A 27,071-nucleotide genomic window follows, 5' to 3' on the forward strand; every position below is an offset into this window, starting at 1 on the left:
CCACAATTAGATTTTATGTAAGAGGTCAGAAGTCAGGTCAAAAGCTTAGAAACCACAGCTTGAGCTGTATTTTATAAACCTGTCATATGTGATAGGATTTTAATGTACAATCCTAACGGCGTCAGATGTAGCTGTAAAACTGATGACTTACCTTTACAAATGTGTGCAATTATGAGTTCCCTCTCTTATGAATCATGTCTTATGTTCTGCTCAATAAAATCTGCAAAGTGAAGACACTGTCATCTTGCGATGTAGCGTCTTGCTCATTAAGTTGTAATGAATCCAATAATGGCATTAGATAATGTCAGTCTAAATGACAAGGAAAATAAAGATTGGCAGCATGTAACTGAAGTTCATTTGTCACATTACTTTTGTCAGTGTAAAGTAATGACAGTGCTGCATTCACATATGTATCAAGATATATTTTCATAAATATCAATTAAGATTCATATGAAACTATAAGCTATAAACACGATTGATGTTTCAAAATAACATTCCTGAATACAACATTTCTTCATCCCTTTTATTTGATTATTTTAAGTATAATACATAAAACAAAGAATCAATAACACAAACAATTTGTTAAGCCTGGCTACAATGGCTTTGCTGCATTTCTTTTGCAAAATGTGAGCAAAGGTTTCAGTTTAACGTTTCCTCCAAAACAAAATTTAAAAAGTACTTTATTGATGCTCAGAAACAATAAAGTTCTCATGCATGTGTAACGGCTGCCTAAAGGCCTCCTGGGACGGACAACTGTTGCTATCACAGCCCTTCATGCTGTTAAGCTGACTGCTGCATGTGTATTACGCTCCCTCGTTGAGAGACCCTAGTTCAAAACTTCAGTCTGCTTCACTGGCTGTGAGCTAGCTGTGGATAAAGAACAAATAATGAATCTTAAATTTGTCCCTAACACGCAGCAGCCACATCTGTCCAGACACTACAGAGAGAAAAACAAGCATTTGTCATCGGCTGGGCCGGTTGGGGCTTAAAATGGAGTTTGCTGTAAGGGGCCCCCTTGAACGGGTGAAAGCAACTTAAGCGGAACTAAATCCCTTTTCTGACAGATGTATGGCAGATGAGTCTGTCACAGTGGCTGAAGGAAGGAGGGAGGGGTGGGCAATCGTTTCTTGGCTGGCTATAGAGAGGAGAGAGATGTTGGATGGATGGATGGATGGATGGATGGATGGATGGATGGATGGACGGATGGATGGATGGATGGATGGATGGATGATTGATTGGGGCACTCAGTTCTATGATGGCAAGATGCAGATCTTTTGACAAAATGATGGCTGTGATTTTAGCATGTTAGCGTCTCTCTCTTTTCTGTGGCTACAAATTAGTTGGTCCACACTTGTGAAAAATCGATCTTTCAATCTCCACTAAGGCTTGTAAAAGGCTGTTTTTAAAAAAAATGTCTTTTAAACAATTTAAGAAAACGGATTTATAAAACTATTAGTTTGGCCTAACTGAGTTGCACTGCTCCGATAAAAGAGATGGGAATGTTGCAGGAAACATTTCTAGACTTAAACATGTTCCTCATTTTCTAGTTCCGAACTGGTTACTGTAATAAATCTTTGATACCTTGCGTATTTTAACTCTCCCTTATGTCGTCAGGGTCCATTAGCTTTACAGGTATTTGGTCATTAATCAAAGTATTAAACAAGTCGAATGTGATTCTAATTTGTCCTCGAGGGAACATGAATGTCAGTGCCAAATTTCACAGCAATCAATCTAATGCATGTTGAGATATTTCAGCGGGGGACTGACTGACTGACTGACAAACTGGCATTGCCTTTCCTAGAGTAAAATAAACACACTTATATTATTAGGGACCAAAATCCTTATTACAGTGTCATTTCCTTTGGTACCATAACTCAGAATAAGGCTCAGTCAGCTTAAACAAAGCAGCACTGGAGCAGTTCAGCCCTGACACAACACAACAAACGATCCCAAGCTCTGTGAAGGGCTCTGCAGGCATAATCAGAAAAAGAAAGAAACTGATCACTCTTACTTGACTGGAAAATGTGTATAAGCAGCAGTCGGAAACAGAGAGTAGAGCAGCAGATAACGAGGTTAGAAAGGCTTGTCTGTTCTGTTCATCTGCGCTTTGCTGCCAGATGGACGTGTATATCGCTTTTCAACTGCACTGCATTGGACTTACACTGATAGTAGTGTTAGCCTTGCTCATTGACACCCACCAAGTATTTAGACAGATAGCAACACCTTAGATTTACATTAATGGTAGATTCAACATCAACCCAACCCAGCACAAAAACCCCCACAGGATATTATGGCACAACAAAATTCTTAATAAAAGCGCTAGTTACTCAAGGTCTCGATTTCACAAAGCAAAGCAGGTACAGTAGCAGCTGATGTCGTCTTTATTTACATGGTTTTTCACCAAGCCATTCAGTGCCAAAAAGAGTTATGATGGACAATGCTCCCAGCAGCAGGTGGCAGAGTGAACTACACTGTTGGAAATCCATGTGATTAAAGACGTAGTGACTCAGAGGCAACTCTTCTGCTGGAGGCATGGGTCCTTCTGTTCCTGAGTATGTCTCACCATAGTCCAACAAGTCACACATGATGTGCTACGGTGGGCTCGAGCCATAATGCCATTACGTGTGCTCATTGCTTCCAGTTTTAATTAAGTCAATGTAGAAAGAAGTACATAAAAATCAGATTCAATTCAAACATTAAAAGCCAGGTTTGGTTAGATGTAAGCTCTACAAGCAACGAGACGAAAAGAATCTTACACACATACACAAAAACATTAAGAAAAGAGACAAAACATACTCTTCATAAATTGAAAGTCAGCAACAGACTTAAGTTGTTTTTTTTTTTTGTTTTTTTTTATAGGAGCTTAAAGCGCAGTCGTCAGAATTTCAGTGTTGTCTTTTTTTGCGTCAAAGCAAAGAGTTAAATTGAAAATGAAAAGTCTATTTACATGATTCTGACTCATTCTGCCTAATTTCCCCAAAAATCTTTGCAACTCAAAGGCCTGGTCACACAAACATATAAATTGGCAAAATCTGGCAGCAATATCAATACATTCCAATGAAAGTGAATTCACTTGCATTGGCAAATGAATCCGGACAACTTAACACCACAACTTCACACACTTTGACGGTGAGCGCCAGAGTTGGAAATGGAAGCAGCTAGCATGTCTCATTTGTATGAACTCATTAGAGACTCGCCTTAAAAGCTTGTTAGCTAGCCAGCATTCCCTCTTTAATAAAAAAAAAATCTTCATTGAATGAAATGGCAGACCGTCCCAAGAACAACAAGCAAGAAAGAGTGAACAGATCAGTACTAAGAAAACTTAGTTTTGGTAGTTCTCTCTTGCGATCTTGGTACCAGTGCGCTCTGTCTCTTTCTGGTGTGACTAGGGCTTGTTAGTAAGTTTGTTGACTTATTTTCACTATTTTCAATCAGTGTTTCTGCTTGTTGCCTTAGTTTGATCAGCACAAAGCAGCGCAGATGCTCAACTATACATCGGCTGGAACCGTGGTCATCTCACTGAATGACAGTTGCCAAACCCTCAGCTGATTTGTATGTGGCACACTCAGGCACTGCTCTCTCGACTGTGAATATTAGTTTCTTAGCTGAGTGACCCAGACTCAAAATTCAGTTATAGTACATCTATCCAATCCCAAATTTGTCTGAGTCCACCATCCACAGCTGTCCAGTCGCCCTGTATAAGTGGGCCACAGACAGTTTCTAATATTCTTGTTGGCTTGCTGCCTTTAATGATAACTTTTGAATTTTTTATGAATGAAGAAGAGCCTACATTGAAAAACTCAGAAACGGCAGCAATGATAATCTTCCAAATACATGTTTTTTCACCTCCAGGTAGCATTGATTTGGAAAATGTGGCCTGCAGCAGTAGGCTTTGAATCTTCAAGTAAAGATGTACAAAGAAACACACAAGCACTGCAATAGGACAAAGAAATCACAAAGGTTTTCTTTTTTCAAAAAAAGAGACATAAAACTAAATTATTAATGCACTTGCAGCATTAATCTCAAGGGAAGGGGTTTCTTTTACACAGAGTAGAATTAGGTACATTTTTTAAAATCCATTTTTCAAATTCAAATGTTGTATTGCAGTTTGTTTGTTTTTATAACATAAGCTCAGTGCATTTCAAGCCTCCAAGATAAGAACATGAAGCGTTTAAATCGGCTCAAAATGTCCACATTAGTTCAAGTTAAAACCCTTCCTTGAGTAACAGCGATGAAGTGTGCTCTCATACTTTAAGCAGTGATTGACATACTTGGTCAATATTCAAGACAAAGAGGAGTCCATGGTTTCCTTTTGATGAGAGCAACATGCAAACTGCTGTAGAATAGATGAGAAAGAAGCAAAGCACCAACTCTCTCGTCGAAGCAGCTCCTTTGTGATCAAGCATTTTGTTGGGCCATGAAGAACAGGAAAGGGATTCTGCTGCAGCCTTGCATCCATTCAAAGTGCTTGAATTAGATAGTTGAATATAGTTTGTTTTTGTTCTTCAAGCGCAGATATTTGTTTCTTTTTTTTTCCTTTTTTTTAAGTCTAGGCGGGCAGAGACCTTACAACAGCTTCCTTTCCTTTTAGTCCACCCACTCTCCAATTAGGCTTAAACTTCCACTCATAAACAAACTCTCTGTCTCCGAAAGAAAAATAAAAAAGAAGAAAAGAATAGAAGAGAGAGATTACGTTGAGGTGACAACTCCTTTCACCACCGGTTCTCTATTAAGGTACGTGGCCCAGTAGACGAGGTTGAAGGTTCCAAAGAGGACGGGGAACACTATCCGCGACATCTTGTCGATCTTACTGACGCTGTTGTAGGTCTTCTTGGGGTCCACCATCTTGGTCTCAGCGGTTCGGAGCTGCACCGACGTCGTGTTGGAGATGGTGGAGATGGACACGTCCTTGGTGAGGTTGGGGGTGTAGTTGACGCCTGCCGAGCAAACGTTGTTTGGCTTTTTCGACAGCACCATCGGGTCTCGTTTCTGCAGTGGGACAGATTACAATAAGCAGTGAATTAGTTTTAAGCCCTCTACAGATGTCGTTGTGCTGCAGTATTTCTCCCAGTGTGTCTGGCCTGAGATAATCAATGTGTTTCATCCTGTCCAGAATGATTAGTGACTTTACAGAGGTAAAACGTTTCTGGCAAAACGTTCCAGTAAAGCGTTGGCCCCTGGATAATTGAATTTCAGTCGGGGAGCAACATGATTCCCTCTGGTGAGAGGTGACAAGTTGGGGTTGTATTTATGATGTCCAGGTGCAGCTGCTAACAGACAGTTCTCCTGAGCACCCATAAAGACATTATCCAACGTTACCTGTGTAGAATTTTAAGGTGTTTTCTGCCCTTAGGTTAGTGACTAAGCTGTACCTTAGGGTGCTGAGCTTCCAGGGCCTTCTTGCCGTCCCAGGCCCAGCTCCTCTTGGTGAAGTAGTTCACTGTGGCGAACTCGATGAGGGCAGAGAAGACGAAGGCGTAGCACACGGCAATGAACCAGTCCATGGCTGTAGCGTAGGCCACTTTAGGGAGGGAGTTCCTGGCACTGATGCTGAGGGTGGTCATGGTCAGTACTGTAGTCACCCCTGAGTGCAAACAACAACATTTTAAATTGAGTTTTTTTTTCACAAGCTGTCTGGAAACAAGCTCTACAGAAGTAGGCGCTTTAATATCTCTTAACTACCAACTACTACCAAGCACTGCTGCTCAGTGGACAACTGTTTTTACTCTCCCTGGTGTGAATGTGCACAACAGGAATATTACAAATAAATAAGCAGCCTCACTCACCAAAGACAGTTCTTGCAGGAACTGATTCTCTGTTTAGCCAAAATGACACCTGAGACAGGATTACAGTCATGAAACAGGGCATATATGTCTGGATGACAAAATATCCAATCTTCCTCTTCAGGTAAAAGTGGGCCATCATCACTGTGTACTGTCCTGAGGGGAGACAAGGAAATAAAAAGAATATGAAGTTAGACAACGACAATGCACAAGGTGAGTGGTAAGATGTTTTCTAATGAGATATCTGCTTTAAGCTGAGTCTCAGTGGGGTAAATATTGTTTGGACATAGAGCCATAGAGTGTGAATGTGTAATTTGATCGCATAAGAGCACAAAATATATTTGTTCTCCCACATGGAACAGCAAAACCTTACTTTTTATGACCTAATACTAAAATGGTCTCAAATCGCTCAATGAAATTCACTCAATCACTGAATAAAACAGGCACAAAAATGGTAAAACTCTTCTCCCTCAGCGAATGTAGCTCTCTTCATTCCTGCTATTTCAGTAATTAAATAATCAGAGATAGTGGAAACTGCCGAACAGAAAGCAGCGGAGGTGGAACAGTTAAAAATGAAGCTGGGATAAAGAGGGCATTTCATATTCAGTTGAACGTGACGACAACGAGGTCCATTATTAAACTGAAAAATGAGTGCGAAGCTGTATTAATTATTGCGAGAATGTGACAATAGATTATTATGCGGTTAATGTCTTGCAAGTCAACAATAGAGCGATGGCAGTTGGAGGTAAATCCAGAGACAGGCAAAGTATAGGGCCAGAGAGATAGAAAGAGAGGGGACACAATATTCAGTTAAACAAGCGAAGATTGCATTTGAGGCTTTAAAAAATCCCCTCGCCAGCAGCAGTGTGCGACTGCAGGCGCTGGTAAACTATGAAAAATCCAATGACTATATTCCACACACTAGAGCACATGTACACAAGCTCTCTCTTCTCTCTCTCTCTCTCCCTCAAACACACACACACACACACACACACACACACACACACACACACACATACACACACAGAGTAATACACAAGGCTTTCTCCAGGCAAAATCGGATTTTTGTACCTCCCTAATCCCTGGTTACAATCTGCATCCTGCCATCAGTGAGAGAAAGAGAGGGAGTAGAGGGAGGGGAGGAGGGAGGAGGGAGGAGGAGGGGTGGAGGGTGAGCGAGGCTTCCTGTCCTGGGATCCTCGCAGAGCTCTAAGCCACGCCTCCTCCGCCCTGCCAATCCAGGCGCTGACATGCACACACACACACACACACACACACACACACACAGGCAGAAACACACATGAAGCATGATCTCTAACTGCTGACGGCCACCACACACACACACACACACACACACACACACACACACACAGACACTCCTAAGCCACGGAGAGGGACACTCCCGCCACTGCTGCTGCTATACTCACTGGTGGGATGGAGGGGGGGTGACCGTGTGGACATTTTCTACCATTTCCTCTTCTTTAATGTTGCTTTTCTGTGGTCTGGCAGCTGTTTGGGTGGAATAATGATCAAAGATTGTTGGTGGGACCGGCTGGAGTACGAGGGGAAGAAGGACGTGCATCGACTGACGGCAGCAGCCTGAACGTGAGGTAGAGTAGGAGTAGAGCGCTTCTTCTGCTGAGGGCAACCACCACCACACTGAAGACCCATCGACGTCAGCCTCTGCCATGTCTCGGTCAGGAGATCCCCAACTGCTCTAGTTCTTCCTGCGACCCCATCACCTGGGCCCTCTGACGCCCTCATGACTCCAGGCCGTCTGGCTCACAGCTACCCCGTCGACTTCTACTGCTGTCGGAAACGTCCGGACACATCCAGGCGCTGCCGACCTGGGACACCCCAGGGTCACCTTTGCCCTTGATGCATGGATCCCGACAGGACTGGGGGCAGAGGAATGAGGAGGAACATGTTCCCCTGGTGGATCTTACTGCTTTTCTCCCAGGGATTTGTATTTTCCATCGTCCGAGGGGAACTTCCGTTCATGTCAGAGAACAATGCTGCCATGCTGGTCAACTGGTGAGTAGGAAAACTACACTTTCTGCCTCTGACTTGATTGATTAACCTCTGGGAATGTGTTCAGTTGTTTGCAAAGATGACAGAAAGGTACTAATCCAAAGGATGCCATCCTCACAAGTCTCTAGATGGAAACATTGCTATAGTACAACATATCTACTTTTAGAGTCAGGGAGATATTTTAGGAAAGATACTGCTGCCAAAGACAGAAGTCAAGTCCTTCAAGATGTTTGGTTCTTAAAAAAACAACTAGTAGTCTAATCTCCTCCTTCATGTTCTATAATAGGAGTGTTGTCAAAGATTATATGTGCTAACAAGAGGCTCTTGACTTCACAACCATCCATTATTTAAAGCTACAGAGCTATGTACACAAGGTTTCTGGATCAACGTTCACTATGACTTTGACCCATTGAAGAGACGACAACGTCCACTGTTTTTGTTGGTTGAGGCCTTGCATCCAGAGCCATGAGACGAGTTGTTAGTGCTGGGAGTAACGACACGAGAAAGGCCAGACAATCATTAATTGACTGCTGTTTTGAATCTCAGGTTTACAAGTGCTTCATTACTTTGTCTAGACTCAATAACACAGCAGGCGACTGTCAGACTTCTTTTAATCAAGTGGAGAAACAGCAGTTAACTCCAGGTGACGGCTCGCTCCTGTCTCCCCTTTTATCAGAGCAAAGACAAATCTCTTGGCCTTCGCTCCTAATGCACCTGTTTTGGTTTTGTTTATCGTCCTTAATGTTAACTTTTTTTTTGTTCTATTTTTTTGGAAACTCATCCATGGTCACTGTGTCGGCAAATGGGGGAGCTACTGGCTCTTTAAACAGACAGGGAAATGAAACCAGAACAGCTGTCAGAAGGTGTTGCTTGAGTTGTTACAAAAAAAGGTTGCTTCAGGTTGTGGTTTATCCACGGGTGTGAATCTGTTTTCACATCCTTGATTAAACTTCACCTGCATCTGAGGTGATGATATTTCATTTTTCAGCATGTTAATATGAAGACTGTAGGGTCTAAATTCTGCTCTAGCACATCTGGAAGTGTCATATTTGGTGTGTGGAGTGAGACAGCCAAAGACATACAAAGCGTAAATTAACCTACTGGACTGGATGTGACCCCCCGAGCCCAAAACTCATCAGCAATCTCCACCACTGATTTGGACGGTTTCCAGACAGAAGCTTTGAGCAGCATGAATGATGATTTACTGCCTTTAGTCCTTCGGCTAAATGGAATTCTCAGATAATGTTTAGCATTTTGTTGTAATAAGTCAGAACACCAGATGGCGGTTTGATAAGTTAGGACAAACAAGGTGATGTCAAGTAAACTGTCTGACATAAAAATAGGCACAAACTGACCTTGGGGGTTGATTAAATGTGGAAACAAATAGCAGCAAATGATTTATTTTTTTTTACAAGAAGGAAGTTGTAGTTGTTGTTGTCATGAAACACTGTCAGAGGAAATAGTGGAATGATGTTGTGCTTTTTAGCCTCTTATTTTGAAACAGAGCACGATTGAATGTTTTGAATGGTTTTATGGTCACTACGAGCGCTATAGAGCAATATCTCTGCGTGCAGGTCGCCATTCTGCTTTCTTATTGTGCACCTGCCACTAGGTTCACAGGTCAGCTGTGGTGCTACCAAACAGTTTGTGATGAGACAATACTTCAAGAAGTGGAGCAAAGAGCAAACATGGATGTAAACAACGCATGATTGGAAGTATAGAAAACGGCTTTGCAAGTGTTTTATGGTGAGAAAATGAACACATGAGTGAGTTAACATAACAAAACCCTCCACAGGGAAGCTTTAATTTAAGTATAGTCTTAATCAATTTTGTGATTAAACTGCTTGATTAAGGATTTGATCACAGGAAGGCAGTCTTGCATCGTTTTTACTTAACACTTTCAGACTGGCTTTGGGTTCTGCGGTGCTTTTTTGACTACGTTTGAACGTAAATATATTTCCTGTCCCTAGTGTGAAAAAAAAAGATACAGTAGTAGCTACTCAGCCTCTCAGCCAGCCTTTAAATAATAAATAACTGGTCTAGGAACTGGCCAAACTGGTCAAAAAGTCACCTGATAAACCATCCAATGAGTTAACCTGCAAATTCAACCCCTAAGCTGAGAGGCTTTGTGTGCAGTCCCGGCACCAACAAACCCATTTAACCCTGCAGTTACTAAACCACTGAGTCAGCCAGCACAGGGACGGTTGCTGTTGTGGTGCGTGGATAGAAAAGAGGGGAAATCCACACTTTTAATAATGATTCTACTAGAAACTGGAGGGAAGTGTAATACAGTTCCGTTTTACATAAGAGTATTAAGCAGATGCCTTTCAACGCCCCCACCCCCACTAACCCCCACGTGTCAGAGCGAGGCTGTCCAATTCCAACAGACAAACAGACACACACACACACACACACATTTCTTCTTGTATCTCTGTGAGGTCCTAAATTAAAACCTCAAATACTTCATAAAGTAAATCAGTTGTTTTTAATTAGGGCTGTGTGTTATCCTGTAACACGAGCGCTGGTGTTTACCAGCTTTGAACCAAACACACAGCCCAGAATTAACCCTGAATTAACCGGGTCATTGTGCTCGCCATCACTTTGTCAGGTTTTTAACCATCATTGCGAGGGCAGGTGTACTCACAGAGATAAATGTACAAGAGCACATACACACAAACACACAGATACACTCAGCGACAGCCAACCAACCAATCCCTCGCTGATCTGTGATGTCATCTTCTTATGCAAAAGCTGATGGGTGGTTGGATGGGGGGGGATTAACCCTAGGTCTCAGGTCTCTATCTAGCTCCATGTGTGTGTGTGGACTGTGCATGTGTCTGCGTATAAGTGCGTGTGTGTGTATGTGCGCGCATGGGCTCATGCGGGGATAAGTGTTGTTTGACAGGGCGGTCCGGGCCTGTAGACAGCTGGTTGTGTGAGGGATAGGCTACTCTCCTCCACTAGCCTCCACTCATTGACTCTGATCTCCTGATAATGTTTCCCACATTTACTCTGTGCCTTGCACGCCCATCTCTCCTCGCAGCGTTTATCTTTTCTAATCTAGAATTAGTTACATCACATTATTTGGTATTACACTTATCATGCATCACATAAAGTATTAAATTACTCATGGAAAAAGTATAAGGATGAGAGTAGTGGTACGTAGAAGAGGTTTCTTTAGTTAAAAATAACAAACAGGGCCTGTTGTGCAGCAGCTGAGTCGACCTGATGAACCCGTTACTTGCTGCATCTGATGAGTGAGTCAGTGGAGTAGACGTTTTAAAAAATGCAGTGCAATCATTGTCCTGTGAAATTATTCTTAACATTTTCTATTATATAATATGAATCATATCATGTTTAAAAAAGATTAAAAGGTCAGGCATTATTTTTTATGTATTTTCTGAAAAACAAAAAACCTCTTCAAAGGTCAAAACTAACAATGTGGCTCATAGTCTCTCATTACTTCTCTATCCTGTTTGTAGGACAAGCTCGTTAGTTAAAAATGAAAAAGCAACATTAAAAGATCTCTTCTTCTTAGATTCAGGCATACTGTCACTCAGACACGAGTACACAGTGTTTTTGTTTTATTTTCAGCAGTGGATTAATTTGCACCGAGGACTACCTGCAGTTCTAAGTTTGTGAATGTGGGAGTGACTCAAAATAAACTATCGTGGCCGACTGCGCCTGATCAGCCAAGTTCAAACTTAGCCCATTTACAACTTAGCTAAATGTGTTTACTAAGCAGGAATAAACCACTGCACAGGGCTCCAGACTAACTTTCTTTTACTAGGAGCACAGTGGCCCCTCACTTGAAATTTTAGGAGTGCAAGCAGAAAAATTTGGAGCGCTCACCACCTAAATCAACTTGCTAAGCAAATATTAGTTTCACCAGAAAAAATGGCAAATTTACTGGTTGCACATGTGCAAGTAGATCAAAAATGTAATTGCACTGTCACAAAATTTAGGGGCAAAATGCTCCCAATCCCAGATGTAGTACAACTTGTTCACCCTGACTACAAAGACAATATTTCTTTGGCCGGATTAATTCAATATTGGTCTTCACAATATCAGGAATATAGTATCCAGCCTTCACCTTTTAACTACGCTGACACAAATCATATTCTCTCACCGCATAAGCAATAATGGATGATGTTGCATTAGCATTACCCCGCTGACAGTGAATAATATTTGGATTAGACTATGTTGGCCTATTACTGTATGGACTGGATGTTCCTACATTCAGAACATGTATTGTTTCACGCAGGTCTAATCTGATAGTATAAACCCAGTTGTCCTATTTTATTATCTAGTATATGCTGCAGTTTTATTTTACGATGTCTGTGTGCTGGGATTCAAACTCTCTCTCCAGCACATGTTACCTATTCTTCGTTTTTCTTGCATCACTCGTGCTTTTGGAAGTTATGAAAAGATTTTGACGCTTTGGGATTAAGTTGAACTCCCACTACATTTATATCTGCGATTGTTTCATTGATCCTCTAATTTTTACATTACTACTACTACTTCAACCATCACAGCATCTATGTTACTATTAGCACTAGCTACACTCACAAACTCTAAACAGCCCACACACCTCTGCTTGTGTGTATGTCCTCTGTGCCGGCAGTTTGCCCAATTAGATGATACTGGTTGAGTCTGGAGCCGTCCTCTGCCACTACCACGGACTTGGCAGCTCCCTGAGTCCAAGTATAGACCACCTCTGACACTGGATAGGCATCTGAGAGAGACAGAGAAGGATGTTAGGCACGTTCATTTTCAATATATGAACATCCAAAATGCATATTAACGTATTAGAGGAAGCTTCAACGCCGTCATCAATCATACTGTCTGTGTGTGGCTGCCCATGTGTGCAAGTGTGTGTATTTGACTGAGTGCTGATGCACTGTCTTTCTAGCACTTTTTGATTAGACTGCAGGCTTAAGGCCAAAAACAGATTTTTTTTCTTGCAGGCCTGTCTGTGTGTGTGTGTGTGTGTGTGTGTGTGTGTGTGTGGACAGGCGGGGTGGATATTTGAGTGTATTTTTGTTTAAACCACACTTCTGGGTCAGAGGTGAGCTCCACAGTCAGCAGGAGACTGAGTCAGATTAACCATAATGTGTTGCATCACACTTGTGATGAAAATCTGAGCACAAACTCAGAGGCCTCTCCTGGTATTTCATTTGTTCATGTTGAACTGCAGCACAAACACTGGACATTGATCGTTTGCTCCCTTGTTTGGGCTGAGTCTTTTACCTTTCTGATGCCATGTGCATCAGTTCTTTTTTTTATCTATAAGAAAAGACGATAATTTATTCACTTTTGACTCATTTTTTGTGACAGGCTTTGACGTCATTTCTTGTAGGTCACTGAAAAGCTATTAGTGATTGAGTCAAAATACTGATGAAGATCAAAATATATTAGGAAGCAAAAACCAGACTGAGGGGGAGAAATAATGAGACAGGACAAGAGCTGCGTCAGCCCACTTAGTGTGGATGCTCAAGCTCATTTGATATTCAATTTCTTTAGTTTTGATTTTGATTTTCTCCAAAGGCTAAAATGTCATACTGGGGATATAAAGTGGATGTAATTTCTTCTGCAGTGACAAACACTGCTTTTAGGAGTTTAAAGAAAAACAACAACACTTAATGATATGCACACTGCAACCGGCAAACTGTGAACTGTGAAGACGATTACGTACATTAGGTATCTATGAACAGAACCGTGAATTAAACCCTTGGCTTGTGTAATGGGGCTGGGGCGTTGCCTGTATCTGTCCAGCAGATAACATCTTAGGTTGAGTATTTCCACTGCAGGTGTTCACTTGGCAGCTGGACACTGCTGTACAATAAATGTAGTCTTTAAATTTGGGCACTGTCAGGGCAAAGACCAGGACCTTAATTGGAGGGTAGTTAGATTGGAATAAGGGATTATTGGTGAATTTCATTACGCAAAGGAAGAGCTAAAGACTTTGGCAGGCAGGGGGGAGCACCTGTGCCAACTTTTTGACAGTTCACACTTAATGCTTTGCTGCTCCCGCCTTGTGTATGAGGCGAAGGGGAGCAACAACTCAGCCAAACTCATCACTTACTAAACAGCTGGTCTTTGCACTCTGAGTGAAGCTACTGCAGAGCACAAAATGTTGTTATATAGTCAACATTCAGGCAATAATTAGATTTCCTCTACATATGAAGTTTTCCACATAGTTTAGATTGGAGGCTACAGCAGCCCAAAACACGTAAGTGAATTAACAGTGTGTTTATCTGTTGTTATCATTAGTACATTTATATAAAGTAGTATATGAGGAAATTCAAATTATGAGTCATCATCCTCGCCCTTATGACCCTTTAAGTGATGAGGATGCTTTTTGCTTTGGACGGAGTCGTTTTAGAGGTAAATGCAGAGACTGCTTGCTGAAAAACTGCCCCCGACAGGAATGTGCATCAGCGGTTTTGCATGAATTTGCCTCTAAAACAACTCTGTCTGGTAACGTTCTGTTATTATCTCACAGTGGTGAATGAGCAGGTCACAACTTGTCTGTGAGAGTGTTTTGGAGTTGTTGGATTGTGTATTTGATGAGTTTGATGAAGGAAACCAAGAAATCCCATGAGCCTCCGTAGCGTAGCTCTGAGCAGCTCACGGCTCTGCTCCGCCGTTCTAAAAACAACATGCACCAACAATTAAAGGTAACAAACCTCCTACTCCTAAAACTATAGGGATTATGGCAATGGGCCAATTTGCCAAAATGTTGAACTATCCCTTTAAATCTTTTAGCAGTTGTGCACATTCAAAATCATTTTGCAGGACTTTTGTTTCAAAACAGGTCCACTGCAAACAGGAAAAACTCAGCTGGAGACAGTATTTTCAAAGAATTCCTGGGAGGTAGAGTAATATGAGCTTGATTATCTGGCTACAGATAAAGGTCTGCCAGCAATCGCTGTCAGTTCAAGCTGTTAGAAAGACTCTTCTGTCCACCACTGAAATCAAGGAGCTATTAATCGAAAAATTATATTAAAAGAGAGTCTTTATGGTAATTCTTGCATCCTAATCACTGCACACTACATGTGCCAAGAAATACTGGGAAGCTTGGCATAGCAACGGTAACTAAGGGACTGGGATTCATAAGAAATGGTCAGTTCTCTCTTGTGACTGCAAAAGGGCGCTTGTCAGAAAAGCATAAACATAGGTTGTTGAACCAAGGGTGTAATCTGCCTTGAGTCGAGTACAGTCTTGAGAAAAGTGAATCTTATCTGCTCCAAATTCAGTGTGTATGTGTGTGTGCGTGTGGAGTGTCTAAGAATTAGGTTGAGTCTTTGGTTTTAGAGCTGCTTCAGTCCTCTCTTTGATAAGGAGCCTGCACTGGTGGTGCGTAGTTGTTGAGTATTGAGTAGATATACAGTACTGATCCTGAAGATTCATTCATGTTCCTCAGACTCTCATATGAAAGGCTTGGAGAAAGAGTGTATTTGTTAAGTGATTCACAGAGTACAGTATGTTCACCAGAGCAACCAGATGACTCACTGGACCACAGTTTATTTTCCCTGTTGCTCAGGGAACCAGGTTTTGTGCACCTCACACACCGCCATCTGCATCTTTATGCACTGATTTGGTTTAACAAGCAATTTGTGCACATCCGCCTCCCTATGAACGAGAGCTTGCGATGGTGGTAATCATGTGGTCATTTTCCAGACACTGGTTTTCTTTATCAGCTCTTCTCCTGAGGTTGGTTTCAACCTGTTGCTTTTTTTTCTTTTTTTATTGCAGATTTTATTTGATTGTCACACTAGTTGTCATTGTTTCCAGTCACTGAGTTGTGAGGCTGTTGTGTCTAACACACCTGCAGTTCTCTAAAGTTCACTACTGCCCCTCTGCAAACTTGACAGTCACTGCATGTTGCTGTCATTGAAACGACTCAGCTGGTATTTTGGTAAAATAAGAAAATGCAGCCTTGGTTTCTTAAAAAAAAAAAAAAAAAAGCATCTCAAATTAAATGCTACAAATAACTGGTCTCAGTTTTAACTAAATACTATAACATACTGTATTACACTAACTGTGTAGTGTGTATTGCAGAATTATATGGCTGAATACCAGCAGCTAAATTAGGACAGGTACCAGAGGCCAGAATAAGGGATTAGTTGCCCTTTACCTGGAGCAACTTCAGAGCAAACTTCCCTGCTTTAATTGCACGATAAATAACTATTCTGTCACCAATGGGTGGAAGCTATTAGCTACAGAAGATGGATATAACTGCAAATTCTGTGCAACATGCTATCTTATTCAAATGGCAGAATATTGATTAAAAACTTAAGCAACTCATTCTGTCCAGCAAAGCCATGCAGGGGGAGATTTGGTGGCTTATTTTTTTTTTTACATGGGGGATTAATTTTGCCCATTTTTCATTACACCAGGTGTTGTATCCTTTTCATGATAGTGGAAGTGCAGCAGTGTCATGGAGGTTTAGTATGTACAGCGTCAGGCCCCCTGAGGACATGGGCTAAACCAGGAGGAGGCGAGGTCAGACAAAGAGGCTCAGCTCGTCTCAGAGCATCTGGAGGAAAAACAATGAAAGCAAAGATCTTCCGTACACTAGGACACTCCACCTTAAAAAAAATGCAGGGTTGCCCTCAACGCATTATTCCTATTATACACTTACACCTCTCACCTGCAGGGCACTGCACCCGGCGATTAGGTTAGAGTTTGCAATGGGAAGACCCAGCAGCTCCTTACACTATAATTGGATTGCAGTCAAGTGTGCTTCTCTTATATAGTGAGTGTGGGTGGACCGAGTCTCACAGAAATCTGGGGATAAGAGCCTCATCCCTTTAGCCCAAGAGGCTCCCAAGGTGTGGCATTTGGCCAGATCTGTCTTTAAATACCCCCAGGGCCACTCAAGTTTCTATACATGTCCTCACTGGTAGGACATACAGACGAGCCATCCTGTTAAGAGGGCATTGGGGAAAACCCTTCCGTTCAACGGCCTAATTAAGTGCAACTTCCTTCTTTTCCTAAGTTTTTAATACCTGCTGCAGTGGAGGAGCAAATACATAAACATACATTAACATAAAATACAGTCACGCATAGTTTACAGTTAAGTTCTTCTTACTGTTCGTCATATTATTTGTTGGAATGTGACTTTTGAGAGGTGGCTGCTCTTCAGTTAAAGTTGCATAGTCTTACTTTAAAAGTGAACTTGACAATCAGGAATTAGATGTAAATGGAGCAAACTCAGCACTCCAGATAATGACTCTGCCAAAAAGAAGCAATGCATTAATTACCCAATACGGCCCCAAAATAATCTGTCATTGTTCTCCAAATCTAGATCAGACTTTTATATGACTTGCGTCATTCAAGTGAAAACTACTACTGCACAGTCCATCATAATAGCTGGTGTTATAAAATTACTATTTTAAAATAGACATGACTTTACTTACAACTGCCAAACTTCAGAGGGCAGGCGTGTGCGTCCATGGGGAAATCCTCCAGCTGCATGGGGCACTCTGCTGATATGGTCAATCTAAGACAAAATACACAATATGTTCATTAACAATCTAATCTTACGCTTTGATATTGTAATTAACACATTGTTAGACAATTCGTATTACTGTCTTACTTCCTTTTTCATTCCCTGTTTAACAATTTCACATTTCAGTGAGCATGTAGACCTCTTGTTCAAGGTACAGTATAATTACTGGAACAGCTACAATTGCTGGATCAAGGAAATTACAGGGTACCAAAAACAATTAGACGAAAGGTTGTGACTTGTTTTTACAGCAATTACTATTAAGCCATCCTCCTCTTTTTGTAGATTCTGTGATGTGATCACAACATTAGGTTAAAAACAGGTAGAAACCCAACTAAGTTGTGTTTTTCATATTGGTTCCAGTTAGTGACAAGCAGCTGTAATTTATGGCTCTGGTAATGGTTATTGAATAATTTACTAATGCTTTCTAGATCAGTTGTAAGCCATTAATACGAACAAATTTTGGGTTGCCAGGTTGTGGGAAATCCTCCTTCAGCACCACGCTTTGCATGTTTTTTTTTAACCCATTTGAATTCATTATTGACTTTTACACATGTGCCCTTTTGCAAGCTGTCGCTATGTGTGCAACAGTCAATAAGGTCAATGTAAAATGTAACCGTGTTATTTGATGTTGTGGTACAGTTTCATACTTAACATTTTTCAGGGCTGCATTTCTCTCAGTCAGTAACTCCAGCATTATAGTGACAATACTGCCACCTGGTGGTCTGTTTAAATCATCTCTATAAAACAGAAGGACCATGGGACAAACTCTCATCCTTTTCTATCCTGTTCTGGACGGTCTTAATCTCTAGATGAACCTTATATCAGTTGCTGAGGTTTAATCTGTCTTTTGCCTTTATTTTTGTATTGAATTAATCACACGACTGATGAGCCTGTTTCACAAACACAATAACAGACTCTCAAATCTCTGTCTCTGTGCTGTTATTATCCATCTGCCATAATGCTTCCTCTCCGTGCCCTAAAAGAACCGTAATATTAAAGAGCTTGGGCACACAAATCAAGCATACACATCGTAATTGTTTTGTTTTTTTTAGCTATCTGGCCCAGATTGAATCAACCCCCTCTGGGTATTCTTGCCTCTTGCATGATGATAAATACTAATACAGTGATATGATGATGTGGATTCAGTGAACCTAATGGACTGCATTAAGGAAAATTAAGTGGTGTGGAAACCAGTGCACAGAAAATCGCACAGGTCTCTCTTGCATCGGCTTTTGTTTTCTGCTTTAAGCACCCAGGCATGTGAGCAGTCCTGACATTAGTTACACAATGAGGTAAATGATTGTTTATACTATAGTCTTGATGAAAACCAAATCCTTTTGGGACGTGTGTTTTTATGCTCCAAAACCTCCTGCATACAATATGTATCTCAGGCAGGAGGTTTCCCAATTATATCATGAAGGTGCATGAAGCATAACAAAGTGGGGTAAGACCCTATGGAGACGACTGTTTTGGGGCTCAGCTTGCTTTCCACATCAGTGCAGGATTATTCAATTGCATTATTGTCGAAAACAGCTGAAGGAGTTAGTACAGAGGACAGGAAAGAGTGTCTTTGGGATAAATAAATGAGCACATGGCTGTTGGCTGTTCTCATTATTCATGTGGCCTTGCCCCATTAGGAATAATGCCTGTAAATATAGAGCTGCTGTTAATTTTGGGTGTATACTGATCTGGGCCAGTCCTTTTAAAATCAGAATCTATGTATCTCATTGCTATTGTGATTTACATATCAGGGTAAAATAGTAAATTACCATAACTTCTGTTGTTCTGTTAGCCTGTAGTCAGGTAATAAAAGCCCAGGAACAGACCAGCATATAGGCGTCCTATAGGGGAAATACTATTAAGAGGCTCCGATTTTTGTTAAAGGCCTTACATGCAAATTTAAGACTGGACCAACATAATAGACCAGAGTGAAGTGTCTTTGTTGAAGCAGCTGCAGGAGTTGTTGATTATTTAATATACTCAAACTGACACTGTCATAGTCCTTGAACTGCAGCTATTCACTATGCTATAACTCAAAGCATCGTAGCATGTTCCACCATCTTGATAGAGGCTCACCAGTGTACTGTATAGGAACAACATGGATGAGAATGGCAACGATAAAGCTGTATGTTGCCAGTATATTCAGCTATAATGGGCCGCCATCAAGAAGACGGTGTGCATTAAGATTGCATAGTGATGATGTGAAAAGGAGCATTTTATGAATTATCCATTGAGACAAATGCATGAAAATTTGCTCTTTAAAAACCGACCTCTCCCCTGCGGATGGTTTTAAAACGTGTCGGCGCCGCAACAACATTTAGTCTAGAAGGGGGGTTTTCATTGATACCCATACATGATATAAGGGAGTGTGTTGGTGTGTGTTAGCGGATTTAATGTTTGTAATATGCACTGACATATTGTTCATGTAGCAGTATGTCCTTGTGCATTGTCTGTGTGGATCCCATGGGGATGCAAACATGTGGCGCTTTAGAAAGGGTGGTGTAAGATGTGAAAAATGTGTACGTGCACGCCAATTAGTGTTTCTACTCTACTGAGCATGAATGTGCAAACCCAGTGTGCAGTATCGCTGCTGGAAAGTATATTTACCTAAGTGCTAATTTGAAATATTTGTGCTTTATTTGAATTTCCATCTTATGTTCCATCTCCACTATAATTTAGATGGATATATGCAGACTGCAGATTAACATCTTATATACTGTACATTTGTTAGACGTGAAATATTTCCTTTATATTAGATTTATTAAATACTTAAATACTTCTCAATGTACTGATTTAGGAGAAGAAAAAAGTTTCTGTTTTTTGCAGTTTTCATTAGTATTTCTACAAATCAATTAGTGCAGCCTGTTGGTCTCAATCAACGAGGAAGTAAAGGTCAAGAAAACACGAGAGATCAGTAGATAGATGGCTTAATACAAAAAGACTTAATTGTGCATTTAATTGCTTTTTCTCACCATAACAAGTGTTTTATTGTAAAGAACAGCTAACGTGTAGTACACATACTGTACACGTGGGCGGGAAAAGAAACCTCCACTGTGGAGTTAGTTTGCTGTAACCTGCAAGTACCCAGATGGCCTGTGTGTGTGTATGTGTGTGTGTGAGTGAGTGTGTGTTTATGTAGCAAATTTCATCAGGGCTGTCTGTGGTTAAGCCCTGCTGATAATGACAAACACAGTACTGTAACAATCAGACGATTAAAAGCAACCTACTACTGCTTGGTTTCTACTGTGGCAGGAAATCTGATGCCATTTTTAGATTATGGACACACTCACTCTGTCTCTCTCTACTGTTCAAGGCAAACACACACACGTATGCATCTTAGCATTCAGATATGAAGACATGTACTGTATGCATAGATTTCCATAAAATTACTCACATGAAAATGAACGCGCACACACATGTTCAGGCAATCCCTCGCTTGTTAAGCCTCGAGGTCAAAGTTCACCGTCACTACAACTGATTAACATGCTTGACACCCCGGTGTACAGTGTGGGTCCATGTGTGCGTTTTGTGCTTGTGACAAAGTGGTGACTATAAATACGTTCTTCTTTGGATATGTATATATGTCAGGACGGATAATCTGCCCTGGATCCGGCATCATTCTCCCTCTGGGTGGGACTGGTATCAGATAGAGTGCTCTCATCCGTGATACAGTCACTCTTAAGTCCTGCAGCTACAGTAACTCCTGAGGATAAGCACAGAATTATTCTAATTCTCTGGCCCAAAGGTCACAGTGAGTCCTGGTGCTTACACACACGTTCAACTTAAGAAGAAATAATAATTACGGGTACTCTTTAAAGGCTCATTTCCCAGTTTTAGATGCAGTGTGTTCGGTATTTTTTGTTTAAATACTGGTGGTTTAGTTTTTAGTGATCGCCATCTGGAGTGCATTGTTGGCCTATTTTTCTCTCTCTCTCTTTTTTTTTTAAATTTACCACTACATTACTGCCAAAAACTAGAGTTCACAATAAGGCTGCTTTCCATAATAGATGATCTCCCTCTGCAATATTTTCAAAAAAAAAAAAGAAAGAAAGAAAAACACTTTCATAGAGCCATGTCACTGGTCTTTACATTTAAAACAGTGAAGTGATCAACAACCAAAATGTATTAGAAGTATTGGGAATAATAATATCAGAAAGAATGCAGGTAGTTCAAGAAACATTTATTTTTATTTAATATTCCCTTTGCTCTTGTTACAAAGTGGGTTTTTTTTCTAAGAGAAATCAAATGCCTGTGATTAACCACTGGGTGTCACTGTTTCCATGCAGCCAGACTCCCACACAGGGTCTCTATCCCTGTGTTTTCAAAGCTGTACTGTGTTTAGTGTTGGTCTTGCTCCCTGTTCTATATAGTTTCTGTGCTATTATTATCCAACATGCTATAAATGCCAGTTGTTTTCATTTTAGCATTACAAATAGGAAAAATTGCACCTTGAAACTTAGTACTGTGTAGCCCAATACTGTATCCAATAAGAAACGTGAATGAGATTTCCAATGAATCTAGTGCCGCCAGCCTCAGTCAACAAAGGGTCTGTACTTTACAGTAGATTAATTTGACGCAGACTTCTTACCCATAGTTCATAGCTCATGGTAAAAGAAGATGACCAACAGATGTGTTATGACCTACCTCATAGTGTAAAGCAAAGTGCCGTCGTCCTTCAGCCTCAGCAGCTTGTTGGGCGTGGTCATGTTGTGAGCAATAGACTTCTTTCCGTTAAGGAAAAAGGTATCGGGGGTCCAGATGTTGCTGGCCAGCAGGTTGTTTAACGGCAGCATCTCCATGGGCCCTTTGAAGCACAAGCGCTCGTCCTTCCAGCTCTGACGGAAGAACACGTCTATGGTGTATTCCTGATAGACAAACCCAAAAAGACAATGAGCATTTGTGTTGCACATTCAGCTTAAAATAGCAGAGAGAGCTAACTTTTTGGACCCAGAAGCCATGTAATGCGATGCCAGTAGACTTCATGCTGCTCTCATGTTTACCAGTCTGCCTGCTCTGTGATCAGTTAATACCAAAGGATGCTGAAGGCGAAAGATCCTGCTCCGACTGGAGTGTGTGCTGCGTTTTAAGAGATGGTTGTCATTTTCACTCTTCAGCCTCAGAACATCGCTTGCTGTGGTGTTGCTTCACCCAAAATAAGAATTCAAAGTTATATGGAGACTTAGTCTTGGTTTCCTGACTCTATTGCAACATCATTTTCTCTCATAGGACTGTCATACTTTAATGGATCTTTTTCTCCTAATGGAGCTTTAAAGGCCTATTTAGAGTTACAAAGATAATAAGTGCGTTGAGAAACGAAGGCTAATTCATCTTCTTTAGAGTCGAGTGTCAATCAGCAGAAAATGGTCCAACCCTGAGCTTTCTATTACAGTGGTTTCTTCCTTATTTCTTCATAAGAAGCTTTTATAGATATGATGATCAAACGTTGTACTGTAGAAATCCATCATAAATTTGCTCATGTGTGAAATATCGACGTGAAAAACAAATGGCCAAGAAACAAATACAATACTCCATCCCACAGAATAATGATGCTGTTAGCAGACTGACATGCGCTTTTATGGACCGCAGAACCATTCAAGTCTCTTGGCACATTTCATCAATCAATCGTGCTCCTCTGTCGATACCTTTTTTCAAGTCAATTATAGGAAAGTGGCAAGTTTGATCACTGCTGTGTCAAAGTGTGCCAGGGATATGGCAGGGTTTAATAGAAGATTTAATGCAAGAGAAGACTTAATGCATTTTGCCATCCAGGTGGAACTTTATAGTTCATAAGAGAATGAATTAATTGAGAGACGAATCATTTGGAACAAGTTGGAAGGGCCCTGCCACGTTGCATTAAATCTTAAAAGTTGAAGTCATCCACACTCATTTCATTTACAACGAACTAAAAAGAGTCAATTTTCAAAGACACAACTAGGACATGAGTGTACTTCCAAGGAACAGCAAGTGCAGCAGCGTCAGTCTCATGAAATGTAAATATGTGTTTTCAATCTAAAAATACCGATAGTAGTCTGGACGGGCTTTGGAGACGTGTGTGTTTGTCCAGCTTAGTCAATCTCTGTCTGTGTTTGCTGCAGATCTACTCACCATCTCCGTGTCAGACACCGGGCCAAAGCTGGTGACGAAAATATTCGTCTTGATCTCTGTGACATTTTCTGTTGAGAGAGCACAGGTGGAAATGTATGAGGAGAGGGGAGCTCAGACAGAGGCAGAGAAGCACATTATAATGTACAGTATTGGGTGTTATACATATATCTGCAAGTTTGTGTCATCCTCAGATATTTGGACAATCTTCCACGGCACAGCTAAATTAATATTTTTTCAATTTTTCTTAGTATTTGAAATGCTCAGTGGTGTTTTTCCTAGGGCTGCAATTACTTTCCACATTGATCAGTTGTTTAGTCTTTAAAACATTCGCAGCAATTCTCCACTGCCCAAGGTAACATCATCCAACCAACAGTCTAAAACCAAAAGTTATTCAGGAAACAATCATATTCAGAGCAGTTGAGAATACATTTTCCTGAACAAACCCTGTCTTGCTCAGCGTTTCCATGAATTTCTCTCCCGACACATTTCCTCTAAACATGTTGCGAAAATAGGTAGCACCTTTATTTCTGTTGTTTGTTGCGGCGAAAGCCGACAAAATCTCCCCTGTGCTTGTTCAATTTGGTTCCGGTGAGCTGGGGATTGGTTGTGCCATGGAGAGCGGCTTGTTGAATGCCGAATAAAGGCCTGAATGTTTTTTCTGGTATGTATTTATAGGCCCTCTTGTCAAGGGTAGCAACCGTTACCAGGATGCGAGAGCAGGCTTTTGCCATGACACATCAGGGGATTGAAAAAAGCTACGTTTCCGCCTTTTATTGGACAAGTGCTGTATATACATGGGGGGAAATGTGAAATTAGGGCCAATGTCATGAGAATAAAATAAAGCACATTATTTGAATGAATGTACCAAGTGCTCTGCTGTTGACAAAAGAGCCAGAGAGTGAGTCAATGATGGCAAAAATGACAAAAAATGGAAACCTTTCATTTCAATAGCCCCTTTAGAAAAAGTCTCCATCTTTGAATGGCAGTTCGTCGGCACTCAAGGTTATCTCCTGTTGCCACGGTGAGGAGCGTGAATAAAACGCCACAGCAGTGAATTCAGGCTTGAGATATTGGAGATGGCTTGATTGATTTACTCCCTCAGCAACATGACGGTGTACGAGGAGCATTCATTCGCGGTCCCTCAGAGGGAAAACGCAGCATCTGACAACAACATGTGTGTGTTCACCTTAGCTGACATGGGCGCAACTTTCACATCTGCTCTCACAGTTTCTACCCCTGTAATCTGTCAGTTTCCCAGCAATTTCTCCATGAATCAGTGCGTGAAATCGCAGCAGGAAATGGGGCCTCTTGTAAGAGACTGAGAGGTTAGCAGGTTAGGTTAGCACACCGACTGTGGCATTATGATATTAAAATTTAAAATGACTCTTGTTTTCAAATAAGAGGGCTCTGAATGTTACATCCCCAGAGAAATAAGAAATGAAACGGTGTGCGAAGCGAACCTCCGAGCCCCGGCCGGAGCCTGTTGTCATAACCGTCAAGGAGCCCGTCCAGGATCCTGGTGAACACGGTGCTGTTGTCGTTGGCGGCCGCCTCCTTCTGAGCCTCGGAGGACAGGCAGAGGCTAGGAGAGGAGAGGAGAGGAAGGAAATGAGGAGAAACAACATCTTGGCATTAACCAAATACAGCAGGACGTCACGCATGACGTGGTTATTGTGATTAATTAGCTCGCCGCATTAAGGACACTCTTGTTGTGATTAATTATTGAACATAAGTGCTGCTTACAACTACCAGTAGAGATAATTAAGATTGTGACACGTGATCCAAATATAAACAAATGAGTTCCCCTTCTAAATATGTCAACAACCAGGGCATTGTGTCTGCAAGGATGAGTGCATCCTTTGTGGCTAGAAAATGGGGAAAATTACTCTCTTTTTTTTGTACAGAGAACACTGTGTTCATGCAGAAGTAGTACAAGAGAGCGAGACAGGCACAAAGGTTAGGTTTTGGATTTGAACATGGGATCTAAAGGCCATTGATCTAGTCTGATGAGAGTGACTATTCCAGTGATTTACTGACAGCATTGCCAGAGATCCCTTTTTTTTTTCTTTCTTGCTTTTCCTGAGTGCAGGACAGCCACTTAGGCAGTGCTGTAAGCAGAGTGCAGCTTGGATATGCAATCAATCACAACTGGGAGGGCAGAGCTGGCAGGAGTCCTCAGTATAAAAGAAAAAAATATGAATATCCCAGAGTTTCATTTGTTAAATTGCAGATGGAGCAATCAAAAACATTGACAACACTACTGAGTGCAGCTGGAAATATAACCTGTGATTCAATACTATTAAATCAATGACAGCTTTAAGACATTTCACTTTTATAATAAGTCCACCGATGCAGTTTAAGGAGCTTCATTTTATAGATAAACAGCACTGACGTTTGGTAACTACTTGGCTTCAAAATGCTTTAATCAATTGTTTGAAATTATAAGATTGGTTTACCTATTTTGGCATCCACCACACAGGAGCAGCAGGGAAAGCACGAGCCTCGCCATGACTGAAATTCTGCTCACTTTGTTGTTGAGAGCTGTGACACACATCCACATACAGACAAAGACAAAAAAGAGGAAGAATTTTGCATTACTAAATATCAGATCTACTGTTAAAACAGTGGCTATAGTCTAAGGATCCCAAAAAGGCAGCTCAACTCACAAAGAAACTCTTCACCCCACTGCATACACAGACAGGCAGACTATTACAGGAATCACTAAATCAAGCTGTGGGACAATCTCTGCTCACTGAGGCTGCAACTGTTTAACATCCAAAACATCTCCATCACCGGCTCCACAGACATTACACAGACTGGGAGTCCACAGCACAAAGAAAAAGGCATATGGCTAAATCAGGAAATTGTTTTCTGCAGTATGATCCCCATTGTGTAAAGCGCATTACAATTCAAACGGGCCAACCCCCTTCTCCTCTCCTCTCTTCTCTTTTCCTCTCCTCTCCTCCACCATCACCTTTTTCCACTCTCTCCATCACCAAAAACATGAAACTCATTCTCATCCATTCTTATAAATAGCCATGTTTGACTTGTAATACCAGAGCCAGAGGATTTAGAGGGGGAAAAGGGGGGGCTACCTGAATGCAGATCCATCACCACCAAGATTTTTTTTTTTTTTTTTTTTTACCTTTTTTCCCCCAAACAGCAACCGGAGGCTAGGAGGGATGGGGGGGTCTCCGTCGGTGGTGCTGAAGCTGGGCGATCACGGGTTCAGTCAGCTAATCCCGGCGCTTGTCGGTTGTCTCCCCTTTAGCTTCTCCACCATGGGCTACTGCTCTCTCTCTCCCTCTCTCTCCCTCTCTCTCTCTCTCTCTCTCAGCGGTTCCCCATCAGGCGGTGTTGTAGTAGTCTGTCTGGTCTTCTCCTCCTATAGGCTACACCGCCTTCCCCCTTTCAGCGCCTGCTGCACCGCGTCTCCTGCATCGCATCGCCTCCAGAGGTGTTGCAGCAGCGGCAGCAGCAGCAGCAGCAGCATCACACGGACTCGGACTGCCCCCTCGGTCCTGTCCTCCAGTCTCCGAGGAGAGGGAAATTACCCCACATCTTTTTCCTTTTTTTCCTATTTTTTAACCCTCTCTTTAGCTACACCGCCTACTGCCGGTCCGAGAGAGCGAGGT

General features: G+C 41.5%; 2 protein-coding genes across 5 annotated transcripts in view; one reads left to right on the forward strand and one right to left on the reverse strand.

Annotated features, from left to right (window-relative positions):
• Positions 1-2,187: 2,187 nt before the first annotated feature.
• Positions 2,188-27,063, reverse strand: LOC146990678 (gamma-aminobutyric acid receptor subunit alpha-5-like). Its single transcript, XM_085797168.1, has 10 exons — positions 26,532-27,063; positions 25,893-25,977; positions 24,897-25,018; positions 23,437-23,504; positions 21,976-22,196; positions 17,240-17,322; positions 12,406-12,549; positions 5,787-5,939; positions 5,373-5,584; positions 2,188-4,989 (listed from the first exon to the last, which is right to left on the reverse strand). The coding sequence occupies exons 1-10, from the start codon at positions 26,545-26,547 to the stop codon at positions 4,690-4,692; spliced, it is 1,404 nt and encodes a 467-aa protein (XP_085653294.1). The 5' UTR covers positions 26,548-27,063; the 3' UTR covers positions 2,188-4,689.
• LOC146990679 (gamma-aminobutyric acid receptor subunit beta-3-like) overlaps positions 7,131-27,071 on the forward strand; it is a 58,716-nt gene continuing 38,775 nt past the window's right edge. Inside the window, exon 1 of one of the 4 annotated variants that reach the window (XM_085797114.1) lies at positions 7,131-7,817. In XM_085797114.1, coding sequence (XP_085653240.1) covers positions 7,666-7,817 — 152 coding nt within the window. In that variant the 5' untranslated portion in view covers positions 7,131-7,665. The remainder of the gene's footprint in view (positions 7,818-27,071) is intronic. The other 3 variants (XM_085797105.1, XM_085797122.1, XM_085797096.1) reach the window with 3 other exon arrangements.

Source organism: Trachurus japonicus, chromosome 2 (assembly GCF_045865225.1).
Source record: "Trachurus japonicus isolate A0001 chromosome 2, Traja_1.0".
NCBI classification, from domain to species: domain Eukaryota; kingdom Metazoa; phylum Chordata; class Actinopteri; order Carangiformes; family Carangidae; genus Trachurus; species Trachurus japonicus.

Bases quoted from the DNA above. Each gene is read 5' to 3' on its own strand.
- LOC146990678 (XM_085797168.1), bottom strand. The intron at 25,019-25,892 runs GTAAACCAATCT...CTCCTCTCCTAG, and splicing joins TGTGGTGGATGCCAAAATAG to CCTCTGCCTGTCCTCCGAGG. The intron at 22,197-23,436 runs GTGAGTAGATCT...TTTGTCTATCAG, and splicing joins CGGTGTCTGACACGGAGATG to GAATACACCATAGACGTGTT.